Genomic DNA, 22,719 nt, shown 5'->3' with positions numbered 1-22,719 from the left:
TATTTTTTATGGGATTGAGGTCAGGGCTTTGTGATGGCCACTCCAATACCTCGACTTTGTTGTCCTTAAGACATTTTGCCACAACTTTGGAATATGCTTGGGGTCATTGTCCATTTGGAAGAGCCATTTGCGACCAAGCTTTAACTTCCTGACTGATGTCTTGAGATGTTGCTTCAATATATCCACATAATTTCTCTGCCTCATGATGCCATCTATTTTGTGAAGTGCACCAGTCCCTCCTGCAGCAAAGCACCCCCACAACATGATGCTGCCACCCCCGTGCTTCACGGTTGGGATGGTGTTCTTCAGCTTGTAAGCCTTCCCCTTTTTCCTCCAAACATAATGATGGTCCTTATGGCCAAACAGTTCTATTTTTGTTTCATCAGACCAGAGGATATTTCTCCAAAAAGTACAATCTTGTCCCCATGTGCAGTTGCAAACCATAGTCTGGCTATTTTATGTCTGATTTGGAGCAGTGGCTTCTTCCTTGCTGAGCAGCCTTTCAGGTTATGTCGATATGGGACTCGTTTTACTGTGGATATAGATGCTTTTGTACCTGTTTCCTCCAGCATCTGCACAAGGTCCTTTGCTGTTGTTCTAGGATTGATTTGCACTTTTCGCTCCAAAGTACATTCATCTTTAGGAGACAGAACACGTCTTTGTACAGATGAATGTGGTACCTTCAGGTATTTGTAAATTGCTCCCAAGGATGAACCAGACTTCTGGAGGTCTACAATTTCTGAGGTCTTGGCTAATTTCTTTTGATTTTCCCATGATGTCAAGGAAAGAGGCACTGCTTTTGAAGGTAGGCCTTGAAATACATCCACAGGTACACATCCAATTGACTCAAATGATGTCAATTAGCATATCAGAAGCTGCTAAAGCCAAGACATCATTTTCTGGAATTTTCCAAGCTGTTTAAAGGCACAGTCAACTTTGTGTATGTAAACTTCTGACCCACTGGAATTGTGATACAGTGAAATAATCTGTCTGTAAACAATTGTTGGAAAAATTACTTGTGTCATGCACAAAGTAGATGTCCTAACCGACTTGCCAAAACTATAGTTTGTTAACAAGACATTTTTGGAGTGGTTGAAAAAAATGACTCCAAAAAGTGTATGTAAACTTCTGACTTCAACTGTATTTCCCTCAGATTCCACAAAACAAACTCTATTTTGATAAACTCCCATATCTACTGGGTGAAATACCAGTGTGCCATCACATCAGCAAGATTTGGATTTGTGTCCTGTTGCCACAAGAAAAGGGCAACCAGTGAAGAACAAACACCATTGTAAATACAACCCATATTTGTTTATTTATTTATTGACCAAGAACCAACAGGTAGGCTTTCACTTCAAGGAGTGGTTATTGTGTAGGACGGTGGAAAGTGCAGCCTATGTAACTTTGATTAGTCAACCCAGCAAGCAAGCTTAACTAGCTTCTCTTCTCGGTTTGATTAGTCAACCCAGCTAGCTAGCAAGCAAGCTTAACTAGCTTCTCTTCTCGGTTTGATTAGTCAACCCAGCTAGCTAGCAAACAAGCTTAACTAGGTTCTCTTCTCGGTTTGATTAGTCAACCCAACTAGCTAGCAAGCAAGCTGAACTAGCTTCTCTTCTCGGTTTGATTAGTCAACCCAGCTAGCTAGCAAGCAAGCTTAACTAGCTTCTCTTCTCGGTTTGATTAGTCAACCCAGCTAGCTAGCAAGCAAGCTTAACTAGCTTCTCTTCTCGGTTTGATGCAGTCAAAACAGGTACTATGTAATATGATTGGATGAATAATAACCTAGCTTTTGAGCTAGAAGTTAGAACTAGTGCGAATCGGCTTGGTTGCTGCTGGCTCTCTCTGTCTCCTCACGCCACACCGTCAGAAACACACAGCAGGCCCTTCCCTCCGCCTGCTACAAGCCCTGTTCCTCTCACCTTCGGTGCGTTAACAGCTTCAGTCAATAATGTCGCTACTAAATTGTATTATCTGCCGTTTCCCTCACTCGGATCAGATCGGGTCTGGACCCGACCAGGTCAACATGGGGCTGGGTCTGGTTGTCCTACCCGTTTGTAGGATCCGGGATAAAAGCCCCGGGCCATTTTGGGAACGGGACCTCTATTGCACGCACGCACACACACACACAGGTGAAGACGCATTGTAGGGTTACACAACTCCAGTCCTTCAGGTCTACTGTGTTAGATGTTTTGCTTCTAAACCTAAAAACCTTTTTACTTAATTGATCAATCAGTCAGTGAATGGTCAGGGAGTCCACTGAGTAAAGACAGAACACACACAGAATGTCTCAGAGGAACACATCCACACAGACCCAGGTATTTTATGTAGTGCCCGTGCCCAGCATACAGAGAGAGAGAGTGCTTGTCTGAGTGTTGATCAGATACTCTTCCATTGTGGAATGATGTGGTGTAGGTGCTACGTGTTTGGGTGTGCTCGTTTGCATGTGTGTGGCATACCAATGTGTCAAGTCAGAGGGATGTTTCTCTTAGTGTTGCCATGGCAATGCAGGAAAAGGTCGCTGGAAGGCGTTCTAGCCATGGCCGACGCTGGTGGTGTGTGTGTGTGTGTGTGTGTGTGCGATCAGAATATAAATGAAAGAGTTTTGTTCTGCTCTCTCTCTCTGTGTGTGTGCGTTTATGTGTCTACATGTACACTGAGTGTTCATGCTCTTTCCATGACAGGCTGACCAGGTGAATCCAGGTGGATCCAGGTGAAAGCTATGACCCCTTATTGATGTTACTTGTTAAATCCTCTTCAATCAGTGTAGATGAAGGGGAGGTGACAGGTTAAAGAAGGAGTTTTAAGCCTTGAGACAATCGAGACATGGATTGTGTATGTGTGAATGGGCAAGACGTGGGGGTAAGATTTACGTGGGGGTGTGTATGTGGGGCAGATGGGAGAATGTGGGGGTGTGTATGTGGGGCAGATGGGAGACTGTGGGGGTGTGTATGTGGGGCAGATGGGGAGAATGTGGGGGTATGTATGTGGGGCAGACAGGAGAATGTGGGGGTGTGTATGTGGGGCAGACGGGAGAGAATGTGGGGGCAGACGGGAGAGAATGTGGGGGTGAATGTGGGGGTGTGTATGTGGGGCAGACGGGGGGAGAATGTGGGGGTGTGTATGTGGGGGTGTGTATGTGGGGCAGACGGGGGAGAATGTGGGGGTGTGTTTGTGGGGCAGATGTGGGAGAATGTGGGGGTGTGTATGTGGGGCAGATGGGAGAATGTGGGGGTGTGTATGTGGGGCAGATGGGAGACCGTGGGGGTGTGTATGTGGGGCAGATGGGGGAGAATGTGGGGTGTGTATGTGGGGCAGACAGGAGAATGTGGGGGTGTGTATGTGGGGGTGTGTATGTGGGGCAGACGGGAGAGAATGTGGGGGTGTGTATGTGGGGCAGACGGGGAGAATGTGCGGGTGTGTATGTGGGGGTGTGTATGTGGGGCAGACGGGAGACCGTGGGGGTGTGTATGTGGGGCAGATGGAGGAGAATGTGGGGGTGTGTATGTGGGCAGACGGGAGAACGTGGGGGTGTGTATGTGGGGCAGATGGAGGAGAATGGGGGTGTGTATGTGGGGCAGACGGGAGACCGTGGGGGTGTGTATGTGGGGCAGACGGGGAGAATGTAGGTGTGTGTATGTGGGGCAGACGGGAGACCGTGGGGGTGTGTATGTGGGGCAGACGGGAGAACGTGGGGGTGTGTTTGTGGGGCAGATGGGAGAATGTGGGGGTGTGTATGTGGGGCAGACGGGGAGAATGTGGGGGTGTGTATGTGGGGCAGACGGGAGAACGTGGGGGGTGTGTATGTGGGGCAGATGGGGGAGAATGTGGGGGTGTGTATGTGGGGCAGACGGGATAATGTGGGGGTGTGTATGTGGGGCAGATGGAGGAGAATGTGGGGGTGTGTATGTGGGGCAGACGGGAGACCGTGGGGGTGTGTATGTGGGGCAGACGGGAGAATGTGGGGGTATGTTTGTGGGGCAGATGGGGGAGAATGTGGGGGTGTGTATGTGGGGCAGATGGGAGAATGTGGGGCAGACGGGAGAGAATGTGGGGGTGTGTATGTGGGGCAGATGGGGGAGAATGTGGGGTGTGTGTATAACGCAGGTATTCTTGCTCTGTGCGTGTGTGTGTTGATGAGGTAACCAATCAGTGAGTCTACATATTAGAGCTCATTTATACATATACCCAGAACCACTCACTTATCACCATGGAAACATCTGATAGACAGGAGCAGACCCAGTGACGCTACTGTCAGAACATTCATCTACATGCGGTACAGAACACACACAGACACACACACACACACAGAGAGACTCACAGCGTGGACCGGTTGGATAATCATCTCTGAGTCACAGTGTGTATTCACAGTCCAAATGACTCTCTGCAGGAGACCACACGCCTACGGTGCTGAGGAGAGAAAAGAGAGAGGGAGGGAGAGCAGAGGAGGAGAGAGGATGCTGTGCAGTCTCATCATTGTGTCCTTTGTTCCTCTATAACCCTCAGGGTGATTTGTCTATACTGTGTTTTTGAAAAAGCTCCTGGATGCACAATTTGGATCTTTGGTCAGATCTTATTTATAAAAACCCTCTTAGGCCTCAGTCCCGCCTATCTGAGATATCTACTGCAGCCCTCATCCTCCACATACAACATTTACATTTACATTTAAGTCATTTAGCAGACGCTCTTATCCAGAGCGACTTACAAATTGGTGCATTCACCTTATGACATCCAGTGGAACAGCCACTTTACAATAGTGCATCTAAATATTTTAAGGGGGGTGAGAAGGATTACTTTATCCTATCCTAGGTATTCCTTAAAGAGGTGGGGTTTCAGGTGTCTCCGGAAGGTGGTGATTGACTCCGCTGTCCTGGCGTCGTGAGGGAGTTTGTTCCACCATTGGGGGGCCAGAGCAGCGAACAGTTTTGACTGGGCTGAGCGGGAACTGTACTTCCTCAGTGGTAGGGAGGCGAGCAGGCCAGAGGTGGATGAACGCAGTGCCCTTGTTTGGGTGTAGGGCCTGATCAGAGCCTGGAGGTACTGAGGTGCCGTTCCCCTCACAGCTCCGTAGGCAAGCACCATGGTCTTGTAGCGGATGCGAGCTTCAACTGGAAGCCAGTGGAGAGAGCGGAGGAGCGGGGTGACGTGAGAGAACTTGGGAAGGTTGAACACCAGACGGGCTGCGGCGTTCTGGATGAGTTGTAGGGGTTTAATGGCACAGGCAGGGAGCCCAGCCAACAGCCAGTTGCAGTAATCCAGACGGGAGATGACAAGTGCCTGGATTAGGATCTGCGCCGCTTCCTGTGTGAGGCAGGGTCGTACTCTGCGGATGTTATAGAGCATGAACCTACAGGAACGGGCCACCGCCTTGATGTTAGTTGAGAACGACAGGGTGTTGTCCAGGATCACGCCAAGGTTCTTAGCGCTCTGGGAGGAGGACACAGTGGAGTTGTCAACCGTGATGGCGAGATCATGGAACGGGCAATCCTTCCCCGGGAGGAAGAGCAGCTCCGTCTTGCCGAGGTTCAGCTTGAGGTGGTGATCCGTCATCCACACTGATATGTCTGCCAGACATGCAGAGATGCGATTCGCCACCTGGTCATCAGAAGGGGGAAAGGAGAAGATTAATTGTGTGTCGTCTGCATAGCAATGATTGGAGAGACCATGTGAGGTTATGACAGAGCCAAGTGACTTGGTGTATAGCGAGAATAGGAGAGGGCCTAGAACAGAGCCCTGGGGGACACCAGTGGTGAGAGCACGTGGTGAGGAGACGGATTCTCGCCACGCCACCTGGTAGGAGCGACCTGTCAGGTAGGACGCAATCCAAGCGTGGGCCGCGCCGGAGATGCCCAACTCGGAGAGGGTGGAGAGGAGGATCTGATGGTTCACAGTATCGAAGGCAGCCGATAGGTCTAGAAGGATGAGAGCAGAGGAGAGAGAGTTAGCTTTAGCAGTGCGGAGCGCCTCCGTGATACAGAGAAGAGCAGTCTCAGTTGAATGACTAGTCTTGAAACCTGACTGATTTGGATCAAGAAGGTCATTCTGAGAGAGATAGCGGGAGAGCTGGCCAAGGACGGCACGTTCAAGAGTTTTGGAGAGAAAAGAAAGAAGGGATACTGGTCTGTAGTTGTTGACATCGGAGGGATCGAGTGTAGGTTTTTTCAGAAGGGGTGCAACTCTCGCTCTCTTGAAGACGGAAGGGACGTAGCCAGCGGTCAGGGATGAGTGGGTTGAGGTAAGGGAGAAGGTCTCCGGAAATGGTCTGGAGAAGAGAGGAGGGGATAGGGTCAAGCGGGCAGGTTGTTGGGCGGCCGGCCGTCACAAGACGCGAGATTTCATCTGGAGAGAGAGGGGAGAAAGAGGTCAGAGCACAGGGTAGGGCAGTGTGAGCAGAACCAGCGGTGTCGTTTGACTTAGCAAACGAGGATCGGATGTCGTCGACCTTCTTTTCAAAATGGTTGACGAAGTCGTCTGCAGAGAGGGAGGAGGGGGGGGAGGGGGAGGGGGATTCAGGAGGGAGGAGAAGGTGGCAAAGAGCTTCCTAGGGTTAGAGGCAGATGCTTGGAATTTAGAGTGGTAGAAAGTGGCTTTAGCAGCAGCGACAGAAGAGGAAAATGTAGAGAGGAGGGAGTGAAAGGATGCCAGGTCCGCAGGGAGGCGAGTTTTCCTCCATTTCCGCTCGGCTGCCCGGAGCCCTGTTCTGTGAGCTCGCAATGAGTCGTCGAGCCACGGAGCGGGAGGGGAGGACCGAGCCGGCCTGGAGGATAGGGGACATAGAGAGTCAAAGGATGCAGAAAGGGAGGAGAGGAGTGTTGAGGAGGCAGAATCAGGAGATAGGTTGGAGAAGGTTTGAGCAGAGGGAAGAGATGATAGGATGGAAGAGGAGAGAGTAGCGGGGGAGAGAGAGCGAAGGTTGGGACGGCGCGATACCATCCGAGTAGGGGCAGTGTGGGAAGTGTTGGATGAGAGCGAGAGGGAAAAGGATACAAGGTAGTGGTCGGAGACTTGGAGGGGAGTTGCAATGAGGTTAGTGGAAGAACAGCATCTAGTAAAGATGAGGTCGAGCGTATTGCCTGCCTTGTGAGTAGGGGGGAAGGTGAGAGGGAGAGGTCAAAAGAGGAGAGGAGTGGAAAGAAGGAGGCAGAGAGGAATGAGTCAAAGGTAGACGTGGGGAGGTTAAAGTCGCCCAGAACTGTGAGAGGTGAGCCGTCCTCAGGAAAGGAGCTTATCAAGGCATCAAGCTCATTGATGAACTCTCCGAGGGAACCTGGAGGGCGATAAATGATAAGGATGTTAAGCTTGAAAGGGCTGGTAACTGTGACAGCATGGAATTCAAAGGAGGCGATAGACAGATGGGTAAGGGGAGAAAGAGAGAATGACCACTTGGGAGAGATGAGGATCCCGGTGCCACCACCCCGCTGACCAGAAGCTCTCGGGGGTGTGCGAGAACACGTGGGTGGACGAAGAGAGAGCAGTAGGAGTAGCAGTGTTATCTGTGGTGATCCATGTTTCCGTCAGTGCCAAGAAGTCGAGGGACTGGAGGGAGGCATAGGCTGAGATGAACTCTGCCTTATTGGCTGCAGATCGGCAGTTCCAGAGGCTACCGGAGACCTGGAACTCCACGTGGGTCGTGCGCGCTGGGACCACCAGATTAGGGTGGCCGCGGCCACGCGGTGTGGAGCGTTTGTATGGTCTGTGCAGAGAGGAGAGAACAGGGATAGACAGACACATAGTTGACAGGCTACAGAAGAGGCTACGCTAATGCAAAGGAGATTGGAATGACAAGTGGACTACACGTCTCGAATGTTCAGAAAGTTGAGCTTACGTAGCAAGAATCTTATTGACTAAAATGATTAAAAATGATACAGTACTGCTGAAGTAGGCTAGCTGGCAGTGGCTGCGTTGTTGACTTTGTAGGCTAGCTGGCAGTGGCTAGCTGGCTAGCTAGCAGTGTTGATTACGTTACGTTGCGTTAAAAGAACGACAATAGCTGGCTAGGTAACCTAGAAAATCGCTCTAGACTACACAATTATCTTTGATACAGAGACCGCTATGTAGCTAGCTATGTAGCTAGCTACGATCAAACAAATCAAACCGTTGTACTGTATTGAAATGAAATGAAAATGTGATACTACCTGTGGAGCGAGGCGGAATGCGACCGGGTTGTTGAGTTCTAATCGGTAGACGTTGGCTAGCTGTTGGCTAGCTAGCAGTGTCTCCTACGTTAAGGACGACAAATAGCTGGCTGCGTTGTTGATTCAGGGGCTAGCTGGCTAGCTAGCTAGCAGTGTTGATTACGTTACGTTGCGTTAAAAGAACGACAATAGCTGGCTAGGTAACCTAGAAAATCGCTCTAGACTACACAATTATCTACACAATTATCTTTGATACAGAGACGGCTATGTAGCTAGCTATGTAGACGGTGGGCGTTAGCTAGCTGGCTAGCTGCTGGGCAGATACGTTAGGACGACGAAATACGATAATTACGCAATTATCTTTGATACAAAGACGGCTATGTAGCTAGCTAAGAAGAAATTGCTAAGATTAGACAAATCAAACCGTTGTACTATAATGAAATGTAATGAAATGTAATGAAAAGTTATACTACCTGCAGACCGAAGTGCGGATGCGACTGCTCGCTCCAACCCGGAAGAGAAAAATATTGGCATCAACACCCGTTCTGCAGGTCACATTCTGTTAAAGGTCCCCAAAAATTAAGGGAATTGTTCACAAACATTGGCACATCCTAAAATCTGATGATAGTCTCTGTAATGTGTTTTCGGACCTTCCCTTGGTCGTATTCTCGTGGGGCAGAAATCTCAGAGACCAATTGGTACACTCTGATTTACCACCCCAAGATATTCCTGAACAACGTCTATTTGCGCTCTACCGGATGGAATTTACAAATGTAATGGCTGTGCTCAATGCACTGGCACTTATAAATGTAGATCCTTCAAACACCCACAAACAGGGAAACAGATCCCAATCAAAGGTGTCATCACGTGCTCCACTAAGGCAGTTATTTATCTTATAACTTGTCCTTGTGGTAAAAATGATGTGAGTAAAACAAAGCGTGAATTAAAAGTACGTATCTCAGAGCATCGTAGCACCATTAGGTGCAAAAACTTGACCTACCCAGTTGCGGCCCACTTTTTGGAGGCAGGCCATTTAGTCTCTGCGTTATATTGGCATCGAACATGTCACCCTCCCTAGGAGAGGGGGTGACCTTGATAATTTATTGTTAAAACGAGAGGCTGCCTGGATCTTTAATTTAAAAACCCTTGCGCCCTTCGGTCTCAACGTAGACTTTGATCTGAAGCCATTCTTGTGATTATTGTGACTTTGCCATTGTAATTGTGTGTAAACATGTATAGTCAAATTAATCTATGATCGTATGCTATCCATTTGCTGTTTGTATGCTGTTCTTTGTATGACATTTTAATATTTGATTATTAACCAATGATATTAGGCCACTCTTGGCCATGATTACAGACCTGTGTCTTTTGACACTATATAAACGAGTCATCCCGCAGTGTTTGTGATTATACCCTGATGAAGACAGCTTGGCTGTCGAAACGTTGGTATTACATTTTTGCATCTGAGCTCCAAGAGTGTGCGGCTCTCTTTTATTTTCAATGGTCCCCAAAGCACACACATCCCTGGGTCGCTCCTCTTTTCAGTTCGCTGCAGGTAGCGACTGGAACGAGCTGCAACAAACACTCAAACTGGACAGTTTTATCTCTATCTCTTCATTCAAAGACTCAGTCATCGACACTCTTAATGACAGTTATGGATGCTTCGTGTGATGTTGTCTCTACCTTCTTGCTCTTTGTGCTGTTGTCTGTGCCCAATAATGTTTGTGCCATCTTTTGTGCCGCTACCATGTTGTGCTGCTACCATGCATGTTGTGCTGCTACCATGTTGTGCTGCTACCATGTTGTGTTGTTACCATGTTGTGATGTTACCATGTTGTGTTGATACCATGTTGTGCTGCTGCCATGTTGTGTTGTTACCATGTTGTGTTGATACAATGTTGTGTTGATACCATGTTGTGTTGCTACCATGTTGTGCTGCTGCCATGTTGTTCTGCTACCATGTTGCATTTTCATGTGTTGCTGCCATGTTGTGCTGCTACCATGTTGTGTTGATACCATGTTGTGGTGCTACCATGTCGTGCTGCTACCATGTTGTGTTGATACCATGTTGTGTTGCTACCATGTTGTTCTGCTACCATGTTGTGTTGTTACCATGTTGTTCTGCTACCATGTTGTGTTGTTACCATGTTGTGTTGATACCATGTTGTGCTGCTACCATGTTGTGTTGTTACCATGTTGTGCCGCTACCATGTTGTGTTGATACCATGTTGTGTTGCTACCATGTTGTGCTGCTGCCATGTTGTTCTGCTACCATGTTGCATTTTCATGTGTTGCTACCATGTTGTGTTGATACCATGTTGTGCTTCTACCATGTTGTGCTTCTACCATGTCGTGCTGCTACCATGTCGTGCTGCTACCATGTCGTGCTGCTACCATGTCGTTCTGCTACCATGTTGTGTTGATACCATGTTGTGTTGTTACCATGTTGTGATGCTACCATGTTGTGTTGATACCATGTTGTGTTGTTACCATGTTGTTCTGCTGACATGTTGTTCTGCTACCATGTTGCGTTTTCATGTGTTGCTGCCATGTTGTGCTGCTGACATGTTGTTCTGCTACCATGTTGTGCTGCTGACATGTTGTGCTGCTGACATGTTGCGCTGCTACCATGTTGTGCTGCTACCATGTTTTACCACCTCTCTCTCTCTCTGTCTCCTTCTCTCTCCCCCCTCTCTCTGTCTCTGTCTCTCTTTCTCTCTCTGTCTCTCTTTCTCTCTCCACCCTCTCTCTGTCTCTCTCTCCCCCCTCTCTCTGTCTCTCTTTCTCTCTCTGTCTCTCTTTCTCTCTCCCCCTCTCTCTGTCTCTCTCTCCCCTCTCTCTGTCTCTCTCTCTCTCCTCTGTCTCTCGCTCTCTCCCCCTCTCTCCCACCCTCTCTCTGTCTCTCTCTCCCCCCTCTGTCTCTCCCCCCTCTCTCTGTCCCTCTCTCTGCTCTCTCTACCCACTCTCTCTCGTCTCTCTCTTCCCCTTTCTCTGTCTCGCTCTCTCTCCCCCTTTCTCTCTCTTGTCTCTCTCTCGGTCTCTCTCTCTCTCCCCTCTCTCTGTCTCTCGCTCCCTCTCTATGTCTCTGTCTCGCTCTCTCTTCCCCTCTCTATCTCTGTCTCGCTCTCTTTTTCCCTTTCCCTTTCTCTTTGTCTCACTCTCTCTTCCCCCTCTCTCTGTCTCTCCCCCTCTCTCCCCCTCTCTCTCTCTTCTCTCTGTCTCTGTCTCTCTCTCGCTCTCTCTCCCCCTCTCTCTGTCTGTCTCTCTTTCTCTCTCCCCCTCTCTCTGTCTCTCTCTCGTTCTCTCTCTCTGTCTTTCTTTTTCTCTCCCCCTCTCTCTCTCTCCCCCTCTATCTGTTTTCTGTCTCGCTCTCTCTCCGTCTCTGTCTCTCTCTATCGCTCTCTCCCCCTCTGTCTCTCTCTCCCCCTCTCTCTCTCTCTCTATCTGTCTCTCTCCCCCTCTGTCTCTCTCTCCCCCTCTCTGTCTCTCTCTCGGCCTCTCTTTCTCTCTCGTTCTCTCCCTCTCTCTCTCTCTCGCTCTCTCTCCCCCTCTCTCTCTCTCTCTCCCTCCCCCTCTCTGTCTCTGTCTCTCTCTCGTGCTCTCTCCCCCCTCTCGCTGTCTCGCTCTCTCTCCCCCCTCTCTCTGTGTGTGTCTCCAGGTATGAGGGAGTTGTCTCCTCCTCCTCTGAACCTGAGGAGGTTGTACAGTGAGACTCTGGAGATTGAACCTGTCCTCATCATCATCTCCCCTGGAGCAGATCCCTCCCAGGAACTACTGGAGCTGGCCTCAGAGACTGTAGGACGGGACAACTACCACGAGGTACACACACACACACCTTACCTGTGGCTATGCAACAATATAACCAATAGAATAACACTTGCTGTTGTTCACCACACTAGTGTTGGATGAGGTTACCCATGTTTTAACATGGACTCTCTCCCCAGGTGGCAATGGGCCAGGGCCAGGCTGATGTGGCCTTAGCCACTCTGAGAGAGTGTTCCCACAGCGGAGGCTGGCTCTGCCTTAAAAACCTTCACCTGGTGACTGCGTGGCTGCCCCTGCTAGAGAAGGTGTGTGTGTGTTTATGTTGAGCTCTGCATGACACTGCATGTGTCATTAGATCCCCAGTGCTGTGGTGACAGACAGACAGACAGACAGGCAAGCAGACAGGCAGACAGACAGGAAGACAGAAAGACCATGTCATGAACCCTGATGAGGATGGCTGTGATTCATACATCATAGACAGACAGTGTGTATGTGTTCCCTGGGGATGTGGTTAGCCCTGTCACTGAAGCAGGTCAGATCTCTCTGGGAGGGGGGGGGGGGGGGGGTCCGTCCCAGTCTTATTCTATCGGGGTTCAGCCACAGATCTGTCCTGTCCTGTACCAACCCTACCTTGTTACAGAAGATCACTCTCTCTCAACCAGTCTCTCTCTCTCAACCAGTCTCTCTCTCTCAACCAGTCTCTCTCTCTCAACCAGTCTCTCTCTCTCAACCAGTCTCTCTCTCTCAACCAGTCTCTCTCTCTCTCAACCAGTCTCTCTCTCTCTCAACCAGTCTCTCTCTCTCTCAACCAGTCTCTCTCTCTCTCAACCAGTCTCTCTCTCATCCAGTCAGTCTCTCTCTCATCCAGTCTCTCTCTCTCAACCAGTCTCTCTCTCTCTCTCAACCAGTCTCTCTCTCTCTCTCTCTCAACCAGTCTCTCTCTCTCTCTCTCTCTCAACCAGTCTCTCTCTCTCAACCAGTCTCTCTCTCTCTCTCTCTCTCACCAGTCTCTCTCTCTCAACCAGTCTCTCTCTCTCTCTCTCTCAACCAGTCTCTCTCTCTCTCAACCAGTCTCTCTCTCTCAACCAGTCTCTCTCTCTCTCTCAACCAGTCTCTCTCTCTCTCTCTCAACCAGTCTCTCTCTCTCAACCAGTCTCTCTCTCTCTCAACCAGTCTCTCTCTCTCTCAACCAGTCTCTCTCTCTCTCAACCAGTCTCTCTCTCTCTCAACCAGTCTCTCTCTCTCTCTCTCAACAGTCTCTCTCTCTCTCAACCACTCTCTCTCTCTCAACCAGTCTCTCTCTCTCTCTCTCAACCAGTCTCTCTCTCTCTCAACCAGTCTCTCTCTCTCTCTCAACCAGTCTCTCTCTCTCTCAACCAGTCTCTCTCTCTCTCTCAACCAGTCTTTCTCTCTCTCTCTCTCTCTCAACCAGTCTCTCTCTCTCTCTCAACCAGTCTCTCTCTCTCTCTCAACCAGTCTCTCTCTCTCTCTCTCAACCAGTCTCTCTCTCTCTCAACCAGTCTCTCTCTCTCTCAACCAGTCTCTCTCTCTCTCAACCAGTCTCTCTCTCTCTCTCAACCAGTCTCTCTCTCTCTCAACCAGTCTCTCTCTCTCTCAACCAGTCTCTCTCTCTCTCAACCAGTCTCTCTCTCTCAACCAGTCTCTCTCTCTCTCTCTCTCTCAACCAGTCTCTCTCAACCAGTCTCTCTCTCTCTCAACCAGTCTCTCTCTCTCTCAACCACTCTCTCTCTCTCAACCAGTCTCTCTCTCTCTCTCTCAACCAGTCTCTCTCTCTCTCTCAACCAGTCTCTCTCAACCACTCTCTCTCTCTCAACCAGTCTCTCTCTCTCTCTCAACCAGTCTCTCTCTCTCTCTCTCTCAACCAGTCTCTCTCTCTCAACCAGTCTCTCTCTCAGTCTCTCTCTCTCTCAACCAGTCTCTCTCTCTCTCAACCAGTCTCTCTCTCTCTCAACCAGTCTCTCTCTCTCTCAACCAGTCTCTCTCTCTCTCTCTCTCTCTCTCAACCAGTCTCTCTCTCTCTCTCTCAGTCTCTCTCTCTCTCTCTCAAAGTCTCTCTCTCTCTCTCTCTCTCTCTCAACCAGTCTCTCTCTCTCTCTCAACCAGTCTCTCTCTCTCTCTCTCTCTCAACCAGTCTCTCTCTCTCAACCAGTCTCTCTCTCTCTCAACCAGTCTCTCTCTCTCTCAACCAGTCTCTCTCTCTCAACCAGTCTCTCTCTCTCTCAACCAGTCTCTCTCTCTCTCAACCAGTCTCTCTCTCTCTCTCTCAACCAGTCTCTCTCTCTCTCTCAACCAGTCTCTCTCTCTCTCTCAACCAGTCTCTCTCTCTCTCTCAACCAGTCTCTCTCTCTCTCTCAACCAGTCTCTCTCTCTCTCTCAACCAGTCTCTCTCTCTCTCTCAACCAGTCTCTCTCTCTCTCTCAACCAGTCTCTCTCTCTCTCTCAACCAGTCTCTCTCTCTCTCAACCAGTCTCTCTCTCTCAACCAGTCTCTCTCTCTCAACCAGTCTCTCTCTCTCTCTCAACCAGTCTCTCTCTCTCAACCAGTCTCTCTCTCTCTCTCAACCAGTCTCTCTCTCTCTCAACCAGTCTCTCTCTCTCTCAACCAGTCTCTCTCTCTCTCAACCAGTCTCTCTCTCTCTCAACCAGTCTCTCTCTCTCTCAACCAGTCTCTCTCAACCAGTCTCTCTCTCTCAACCAGTCTCTCTCTCTCTCAACCAGTCTCTCTCTCTCTCTCTCTCAACCAGTCTCTCTCTCTCTCTCTCTCAACCAGTCTCTCTCAACCAGTCTCTCTCTCTCTCAACCAGTCTCTCTCTCTCTCTCAACCAGTCTCTCTCTCTCTCTCTCAACCAGTCTCTCTCAACCAGTCTCTCTCTCAACCAGTCTCTCTCCCAGTCTTTCTCTCTCAACCAGTCTCTCTCCCCGTCTCAATTCAATTCAAGGGCTTTATTGGCATGGGAAACGTGTTAACATTGCCAAAGCAAGTGAGGTAGATAATATACAAAAGTTAAATAAACAATACAAATTAACAGTAAACATTACACATACAGAAATTTCTAAACAATTAAGACATTACAAATGTCATAATATATATATATATATATATATATATATATATATATATATATATATATATATATACAGTGTTGTAACAATGTACAAATGGTTAAAGTACACAAGGGAAAATAAATAAGCATAAATATGGGTTGTATTTACAATGGTGTTTGTTCTTCACTGGTTGCCCTTTTCTCGTGGCAACAGGTCACAAATCTTGCTGCTGTGATGCACACTGTGGAATTTCACCCAGTAGATATGGGAGTTTATCAAAATTGGATTTGTTTTCGAATTCTTTGTGGATCTGTGTAATCTGAGGGAAATTATGTGTCTCTAATATGGTCATACATTGGGCAGGAGGTTAGGAAGTGCAGCTCAGTTTCCACCTCCTTTTGTGGGCAGTGTGCACATAGCCTGTCTTCTCTTGAGCCATGTCTGCCTATGGCGGCCTTTCTCAATAGCAAGGCTATGCTCACTGAGTCTGTACATAGTCAAAGCTTTCCTTAATTTTGTGTCAGTCACAGTGGTCAGGTATTCTGCCACTGTGTACTCTCTGTTTAGGGCCAAATGGCATTCTAGTTTGCTCTGTTTTTTTGTTAATTCTTTCCAATGTGTCAAGTAATTATCTTTTTGTTTTCTCATGATTTGGTTGGGTCTAATTGTGCTGCTGTCCTGGGGATCTGTAGGGTGTGTTTGTGTTTGTGAACAGAGCCCCAGGACCAGCTTACTTAGGAGACTCTTCTCTAGGTTCATCTCTCTGTAGGTGATGGCTTTGTTATGGAAGGTTTGGGAATCGCTTCCTTTTAGGTGGTTATAGAATTTAACGTCTCTTTTCTGGATTTTGATCATTAGTGGGTATCGGCCTAATTCTGCTCTGCATGCATTATTTGGTGTTCTACGTTGTACACGGAGGATATTTTTGCAGAATTCTGCGTGCAGAGTCTCAATTTGGTGTTTGTCCCATTTTGTGAAGTCTTGGTTGGTGAGAGGACCCCAGACCTCACAACCGTAAAGGGCAATGGGCTCTATGACTGATTCAAGTATTTTTAGCCAAATCCTAATTGGTATGTTGAAATTTATGTTCCTTTTGATGGCATAGAATGCCCTTCTTGCCTTGTCTCTCAGATCGTTCACAGCTTTGTGGAAGTTACCTGTGGCGCTGATGTTTAGGCCAAGGTATGTATAGTTTTTTGTGTGCTCTATGGCAACAGTGTCTAGATGGAATTTGTATTTGTGGTCCTGGTGACTGGACCTTTTTTGGAACACCATTATTTTGGTCTTACTGAGATTTTCTGTCAGGGCCCAGGTCTGACAGAATCTGTGCATAAGATCTAGGTGCTGCTGCAGGCCCTCCTTGGTTGGTGACAGAAGCACCAGATCATCAGCAAACAGCAGACATTTGACTTCGGATTCTAGTAGGGTGAGGCCGGGTGCTGCAGACTTTTCTAGTGCCCTTGCCAGTTCGTTGATATATATGTTGAAGAGGGTGGGGCTTAAGCTGCATCCCTGTCTCACCCCACAACCCTGTGTGAAGAAATGTGTTTTTTGCCCATTTTAACCGCACACTTGTTGTTTGTGTACATGGATTTTATAATGTTGTATGTTTTACCCCCAACACCACTTTCCATCAATTTGTATAGCAAACCCTCATACCAAATTGAGTCGAAGGCTTTTTTTAAATCAACAAAGCATGAGAAGACTTTGCCTTTGTTTTGGTTTGTTTGGTTGCCAATTAGGGTGTGCAGGGTGAATACATGGTCTGTTGTACGGTAATTTGGTAAAAAGCCAATTTGACATTTGCTCAGTACATTGTTTTCATTGAGGAAATGTACGAGTCTGCTGTTAATGATAATGCAGAGGATTTTCCCAAGGTTGTTGTTGACGCATATTCCACAGTAGTTATTGGGGTCAAATTTGTCTCCACTTTTGTGGATTGGGGTGATCAGTCCTTGGTTCCAAATATTGGGGAAGATGCCAGAGCTAAGGATGATGTTAAAGAGTTTAAGTATAGCCAATTGGAATTTGTTGTCTGTATATTTGATAATTTCATTGAGGATACCATCAACACCACAGGCCTTTTTGGGTTGGAGGGTTTTTATTTTGTCCTGTGGCTCATTCAAGGTAATTGGAGAATCCAGTGGGTTCTGGTAGTCTTTAATAGTTGATTCTAAGATCTGTATTTGATCATGTATATGTTTTTGCTCTTGATTCTTTGTTATAGAGCCAAATAGATTGGAGAAGTGGTTAACCCATACATCTCCATTTTGGAGAAGTGGTTTACCCAGACATCTCCATTTTGGAGAAGTGGTTTACCCAGACATCTCCATTTTGGATAAATAATTATTTGTGTTGTTGTTTAGTGTTTTCCAATTCTCCCAGAAGTGGTTAGAGTCTATGGATTCTTCAATTACATTGAGTTGCTGTTCCTTCTTTTTCCGTAGTGTATTTCTGTATTGTTTTAGTGATTCACCATAGTGAAGGCGTAGACTCAGGTTTTCCGGGTCTCTATGTTTTTGGTTGGACAGGTTTCTGGTCTGATAGGGGTGTCAGTGGGCTGACTGTGAACGCTCTGAGAGACTCTGGGTTGAGGTCAATGATAAAGTAGTCGACAGTACTACTGCCAAGAGATGAGCTATAGGTGTACCTACCATAGGAGTCCCCTCGAAGCCTACCATTGACTATGTACATACCCAGCGTGCGACAGAGCTGCAGGAGTTGTGACCCGTTTTTGTTGGTTATGTTGTCATAGTTGTGCCTAGGGGGCGTATGTGGGAGGGAATGCTGTCACCTCCAGGCAGGTGTTTGTCCCCCTGTGTGCTGAGGGTGTCAGGTTCTTGTCCGGTTCTGGCATTTAGGTCGCCACAGACTAGTACATGTCCCTGGGCCTGGAAATGATTGATTTCCCCCTCCAGGATGGAGAAGCTGTCTTCATTAAAGAATGGGGATTCTAGTGGGGGGATATAGGTAGCACACAGGAGGACATTTTTCTCTGTTAAGATCATTTCCTTTTGAATTTCTAGCCAAATGTAGAATGTTCCTGTTTTGATTAATTTAATGGAGTGAGTTAAGTCTGCTCTATAACAAATTAGCATCCCCCCTGAGGCCCTTCCCTGTTTCACACCTGGTAGTTTGGTGGATGGGACTACCAGCTCTCTGTAACCTACAGGGCAACCAGTGGGTCAGGTTTCTTGCAGGATGACAACGTCTGTATTACCGATTTCTTTGGTGAAGTCCGGGTTCCTGCACTTTAGGCCAAAGGCATGTGACCTCAGGCCTTGGATATTCCAGGATGATATAGTGAAGGCTTTTTGTTCCATAGAGTGTCCAATGTTGTTAGTCGTGGTTTGGCCTCAGGCCAGTAAGTGTGAGCAGAGCCTACTGAGCATCTGGTACATGCCATTGGCTTGGGCGAGTGGGGGCTGGGACTGTTTGCCCGCTCACTACCTGGGCGTATGTGTGGCTTCCATGTTGAGGCCCTCTTTGCGGGGATTGGGTGGGCAGGAGTGGCATTGGTCTGATCTGAGGGGGCCTAAATAGGGTGTGGGCATGGTTGACGTGGGGGGGGGTGTTGATTGGTGGGGGTGTGGATGTGTCTGGGGGTGCTGTGGTCTGGATGTAATTCCTCTTGGCGTGGGTCCTCTATGTGTAGGTCCAGGGGGGTCCTGCAGGTCTGGGAGGGTGTCTCGCTGGTCTGCGTGGGGTGTCTATTGATCTGTTGCTCCTGTGTGAAGTGTTGGGGATACGTTTGAGAGCGATGTCCTTTAGAGTTCGGGCAAAGGTGGGCACTGGCAAAGGTGGACCTGGTCATAGAGGCTGTTCAAGTCCAGGGTGGAGTGGTGGGCCAGGAAAACATTTGGTTTTGAGGCACAGTCACGGGAAATACTTGCGTTTACCCGCTGTATTGTGGCAGGGTGGAAGTCTTTTCGTGGTAGCAGGGTGGAGATAACCACTTGTGATTTGGGGAAAGTAGAAGAAGCCTTTTCAATCACTCCCTTCAGTGCTGTGGCCACCCTTTCCTGCTGTGCTCTCAGGTCGTTTGTGCCTGTGTGTATTATTATGTGGCTAGGTGAGCCTAGTTGGTCCTCAGACAGAAGGTCTAGAGCGCGCTGGGTGTTTGGACACCAGAGTTTAGACACACTGTGTTTGGGAAAAAGTTTTTTTAAATATATATTTCCCATTTGAGTCCATAAGTAGTACAATCTGTGTCTTGTGTTTGTCCTCAGTGGGTGTGGGGGGGTTGTCAGAAGGGCTATCAGGGTGGCTGACAGGGGGGGTGCTCAGAGGGGGTGAGAGCCGCTGGGCTTGGGGTTCTTCATTTGTCTGTTCTGCTGTGATGTCAAAGCTATCTATGGTCAGGTTCTGAGGTGGGCTGTTCTGCTGGCTTCTCTGTGGGGGTGGCCACCTCTCTAGTGGGTTGTTCTCTGTCACACGTCGTCCCCCTCAACCTCTCCTCCGTCCCCCTCACCCTCTCCTCCATCCCCCTCAACCTTTCCTAGTGCTCTGTTCTGCTCCTCTTTCTCCTGTTGAAGTTGTCTCACCAAAGTCCAGAGTGCAGATATGTCTCTCTCCACCTCCAGCATTCCGGGTCTGGTTAAGGGGGTGTTGTTGTGCTGGACTGTTATCTGGGTCTGTGCTGACTGAAGTGTAATCACCTGCTGTTCCAGCTCCACCTGCCTTACCTCCAGCTGGGTGAATGTATCCTTCATTTCAATGAGGGAGTAGTAATCTGTGCTGGGAGTTTGACTCTCCGCTGGGGGTTGCTCGTCTGTGGGGTTACATAATGAAGAGGTCTGGTCTGACCTGCTCGGGGTGGGGGTATCTTTATCAAGGGAGAGCTTCTCCTGCTGGGCTAATTCTTTGATTAGGTGAAAGTCCAGCTGAAACTGTTTGGGGTTGCCCTGTACCATTACTGTTCCGGACTTATAGAGGTTTATATTAGCTGACTCAGAGTCCTCGTTGTCAAGTATCCTGAGTTTCCACCCCTCGTTAACCCCCCCTCTCTTAACAAAGGGGTAGTGTGCTAATATAGCACTGTGCCATGCCATTGGATGGTTTGTGTGGAAAATAAGGATGCTGATGTTCCTGTTTTTGTCATAGTCAGCAAAAAGTGTCTCTTGATTTTCCATAAGGAGCTTCATTTTGTAATCTTTTCTTGCTTTATCATTCTTTACATGCACAGGGCACTGTATTTTAATTACCTCTGAACAGCGGGAGGGAGCTTCTAAGGCCTCTACATTTGGTTGGGGTAGACTGTGTGACTCTCCTAACATTGTTGGGCTAATGGGCTTTGACACCTCTCACTTGACACGTCAGTGCTAGTTGAAGCTGTATCAAGCTTGGCAGAATTATGTTAGCATTCAGTCCTTATAAAGTAACGTCATGTATTTTTCTTCTTGGCTTTTGGAAATAGAATATAGTTTCAGACTAAACATTACTCACTCAGTTCCAGGTTGGATGGTGTTTTCGGGTTTCTGTTCTTTTCCAGATAATTTGCTGTATAGAATAATAATCCTTGGTAGTTGTGAACCTTCCAGGTGATTCCGTAATTCCTTCCAAAATCAGGTTGTATGTTCTGAGTTTTGATTTGAAGTGGGGGTTATGTTGTAGAGGGTAGCATCGTATGTGTTCTTGACAAAAAATCCAAGTATATCTAACTCTAAATCTATCTTTTTTAAAGAAAATGCTGAAAAATGCAGGAGCTCATCTGATCGTGACCTCTGCTCTGCTCTCTCTCTCTCTCTCTCTCTCTCTCTCTCAACCAGTCTCTCTCTCCCTCTCTCTCTCTCTCTCTCTCTCTCTCTCTCTCTCTCTCTCTCTCTCTCTCTCTCTCTCAACCAGTCTCTCTCTCAACCAGTCTCTCTCCCCCTCTCTCTCTCAACCAGTCTCTCTCCCCCTCTCTCTCTCTCAACTAGTCTCTCTCTTTTCTCTCTCTCTGTCTCTCTCTTTCCTCTCTCCCACCTCCCTCTCTCTCTCTGTCTCTTTCCTCTCTCCCACCTCCCTCTCTTTCTCTGGATTGCCATTATGACTCTGGGTGTGCAGTTGGTCTCTGTCTACCCAGTAACCACTGACAACAGGCAGGGGGAGGTGTTGAGGTGTAGGGTGGCCATTGCAAAGGAGCTTGAAATGAAAAGGTGATAGAATGATAGGATGAATGAAGAGAGATGCAGTCAGTCAGAGGAGGCAGGTGAAAAGCAGCCATGGAGGGAAGACAGGACGAAGAGAGACCCTCCTTTTTTGTCTTCATCCTCATCTTTTTCTCCTATTTGTTCCTCTCTCCCCACATTTTTTCTCCTCCAACTCCCCTCCCTCCTCTCTACATCCGTTGGTGCTTCAGGGATGAGTGAGTGAGTCAGTGAGTCAGTGAGTGAGTGAGTGAGTGAGTGAGTGAGTGAGTGAGTGAGTGAGTGAGTGAGTGAGTGAGTGAGGATGGTCAGTGCTCTCTGAGTTTAATTGATGCTGGCAGGGATTCTCTCTCTCTGCACTGCAGTAGTTTGACACGTTTATCAGGGACCCCTCCTCCCTCCCCTAACTATCACATGCTTCGATATTCCCCAACGTAATACAATATCAGAGTGACTGGTCATTTACTTGCAAAAATCATAGCAGCATGAGCTGCTGTGGTCCATATTTACATAATGATCTCTGTCTCGCTCTCTCTCTTTCTCTCTATCCCTCTCTCTTTGCACTCATTTAGATCTTATCTTTTGTTCCTCCCTCTGTGTGTTTCACCAGCGGGGCTTATTAGCCAGAAAAGAAACACACTGAGGAGGGAGAAGAGAGAGAGAGGATGAATGATGGAGAGATGAGACGAGCGAGAGATATGCTGTTTGTCTCCTGTGAAATCTATCCACATTCTCCTCTCTGCTCATATACAGTGGGGCAAAAAAAGTATTTAGTCAGCCACCAATTGTGCATGTTCTCCCACTTAAAAAGATAAGAGAGGCCTGTAATTTTTATCATAGGTACACTTCAACCATGACAGACAAAATGGGGAAAAAAATCCAGAAAATCACGTTGTAGGATTTTTAATGAATTTATTTGTAAATTATGGTGGAAAATGAGTATTTGGTCAATAACAAACAAGCAAGATTTCTGTCTCTCACAGACCTGTAACTTCTTCTTTAAGAGGCTCCTCTGTCCTCCACTCATTACCTGTATTAATGGCACCTGTTTTAACTTGTTATCAGTATAAAAGACACCTGTCCACAACCTCAAACAGTCACACTCCAAACTCCACTATGGCCAAGACCAAAGAGCTGTCAAAGGACACCAGAAACAAAATTGTAGACCTGCACCAGGCTGGGAAGACTGAATGTGCAATAGATAAGCAGCTTGGTTTGAAGAAATCAACTGTGGGAGCAATTATTAGGAAATGGAAGACATACAAGACCACTGATAATCTCCCTCGATCTGGGGATCCACGCAAGATCTCACCCCGTGGGGTCAAAATGATCACAAGAACGGTGAGCAAAAATCCCAGAACCACACGGGGAGACCTAGTACATGACCTGCAGAGAGCTGGGACCAAAGTAACAAAGCCTACCATCAGTAACACACTACGCCGCCAGGGACTCAAATCCTGCAGTGCCAGACGTGTCCCCCTGCTTAAGACAGTACATGTCCAGGCCCGTCTGAAGTTTGCTAGAGAGAATTTGGATGATCCAGAAGAAGATTGGGAGAATGTCATATGGTCAGATGAAACCAAAATAGAATCTAACCCCAGTCTAACCCAGGTCACAGTATATTCTCCA

The 22,719-nt window shown here is 47.9% G+C and overlaps 1 protein-coding gene across 1 annotated transcript in view; it reads left to right on the top strand.

Moving 5' to 3' along the window:
• dync2h1 (dynein cytoplasmic 2 heavy chain 1) overlaps nucleotides 1–22,719 on the top strand; it is a 377,649-nt gene that overhangs the window by 232,319 nt on the left and 122,611 nt on the right. Inside the window, exons 79-80 of the mRNA XM_065000515.1 lie at nucleotides 11,791–11,951; nucleotides 12,077–12,202. Of these exons, the coding sequence (XP_064856587.1) occupies nucleotides 11,791–11,951; nucleotides 12,077–12,202 (287 nt within the window). The remainder of the gene's footprint in view (nucleotides 1–11,790; nucleotides 11,952–12,076; nucleotides 12,203–22,719) is intronic.

The sequence above is a fragment of the Oncorhynchus nerka genome, linkage group LG14 (genome assembly GCF_034236695.1).
Source record: "Oncorhynchus nerka isolate Pitt River linkage group LG14, Oner_Uvic_2.0, whole genome shotgun sequence".
Taxonomy (NCBI): domain Eukaryota; kingdom Metazoa; phylum Chordata; class Actinopteri; order Salmoniformes; family Salmonidae; genus Oncorhynchus; species Oncorhynchus nerka.
The sequence above is the reverse complement of the archived record's forward strand: the minus strand, read 5'-3'. Positions and strand labels throughout refer to the sequence as shown.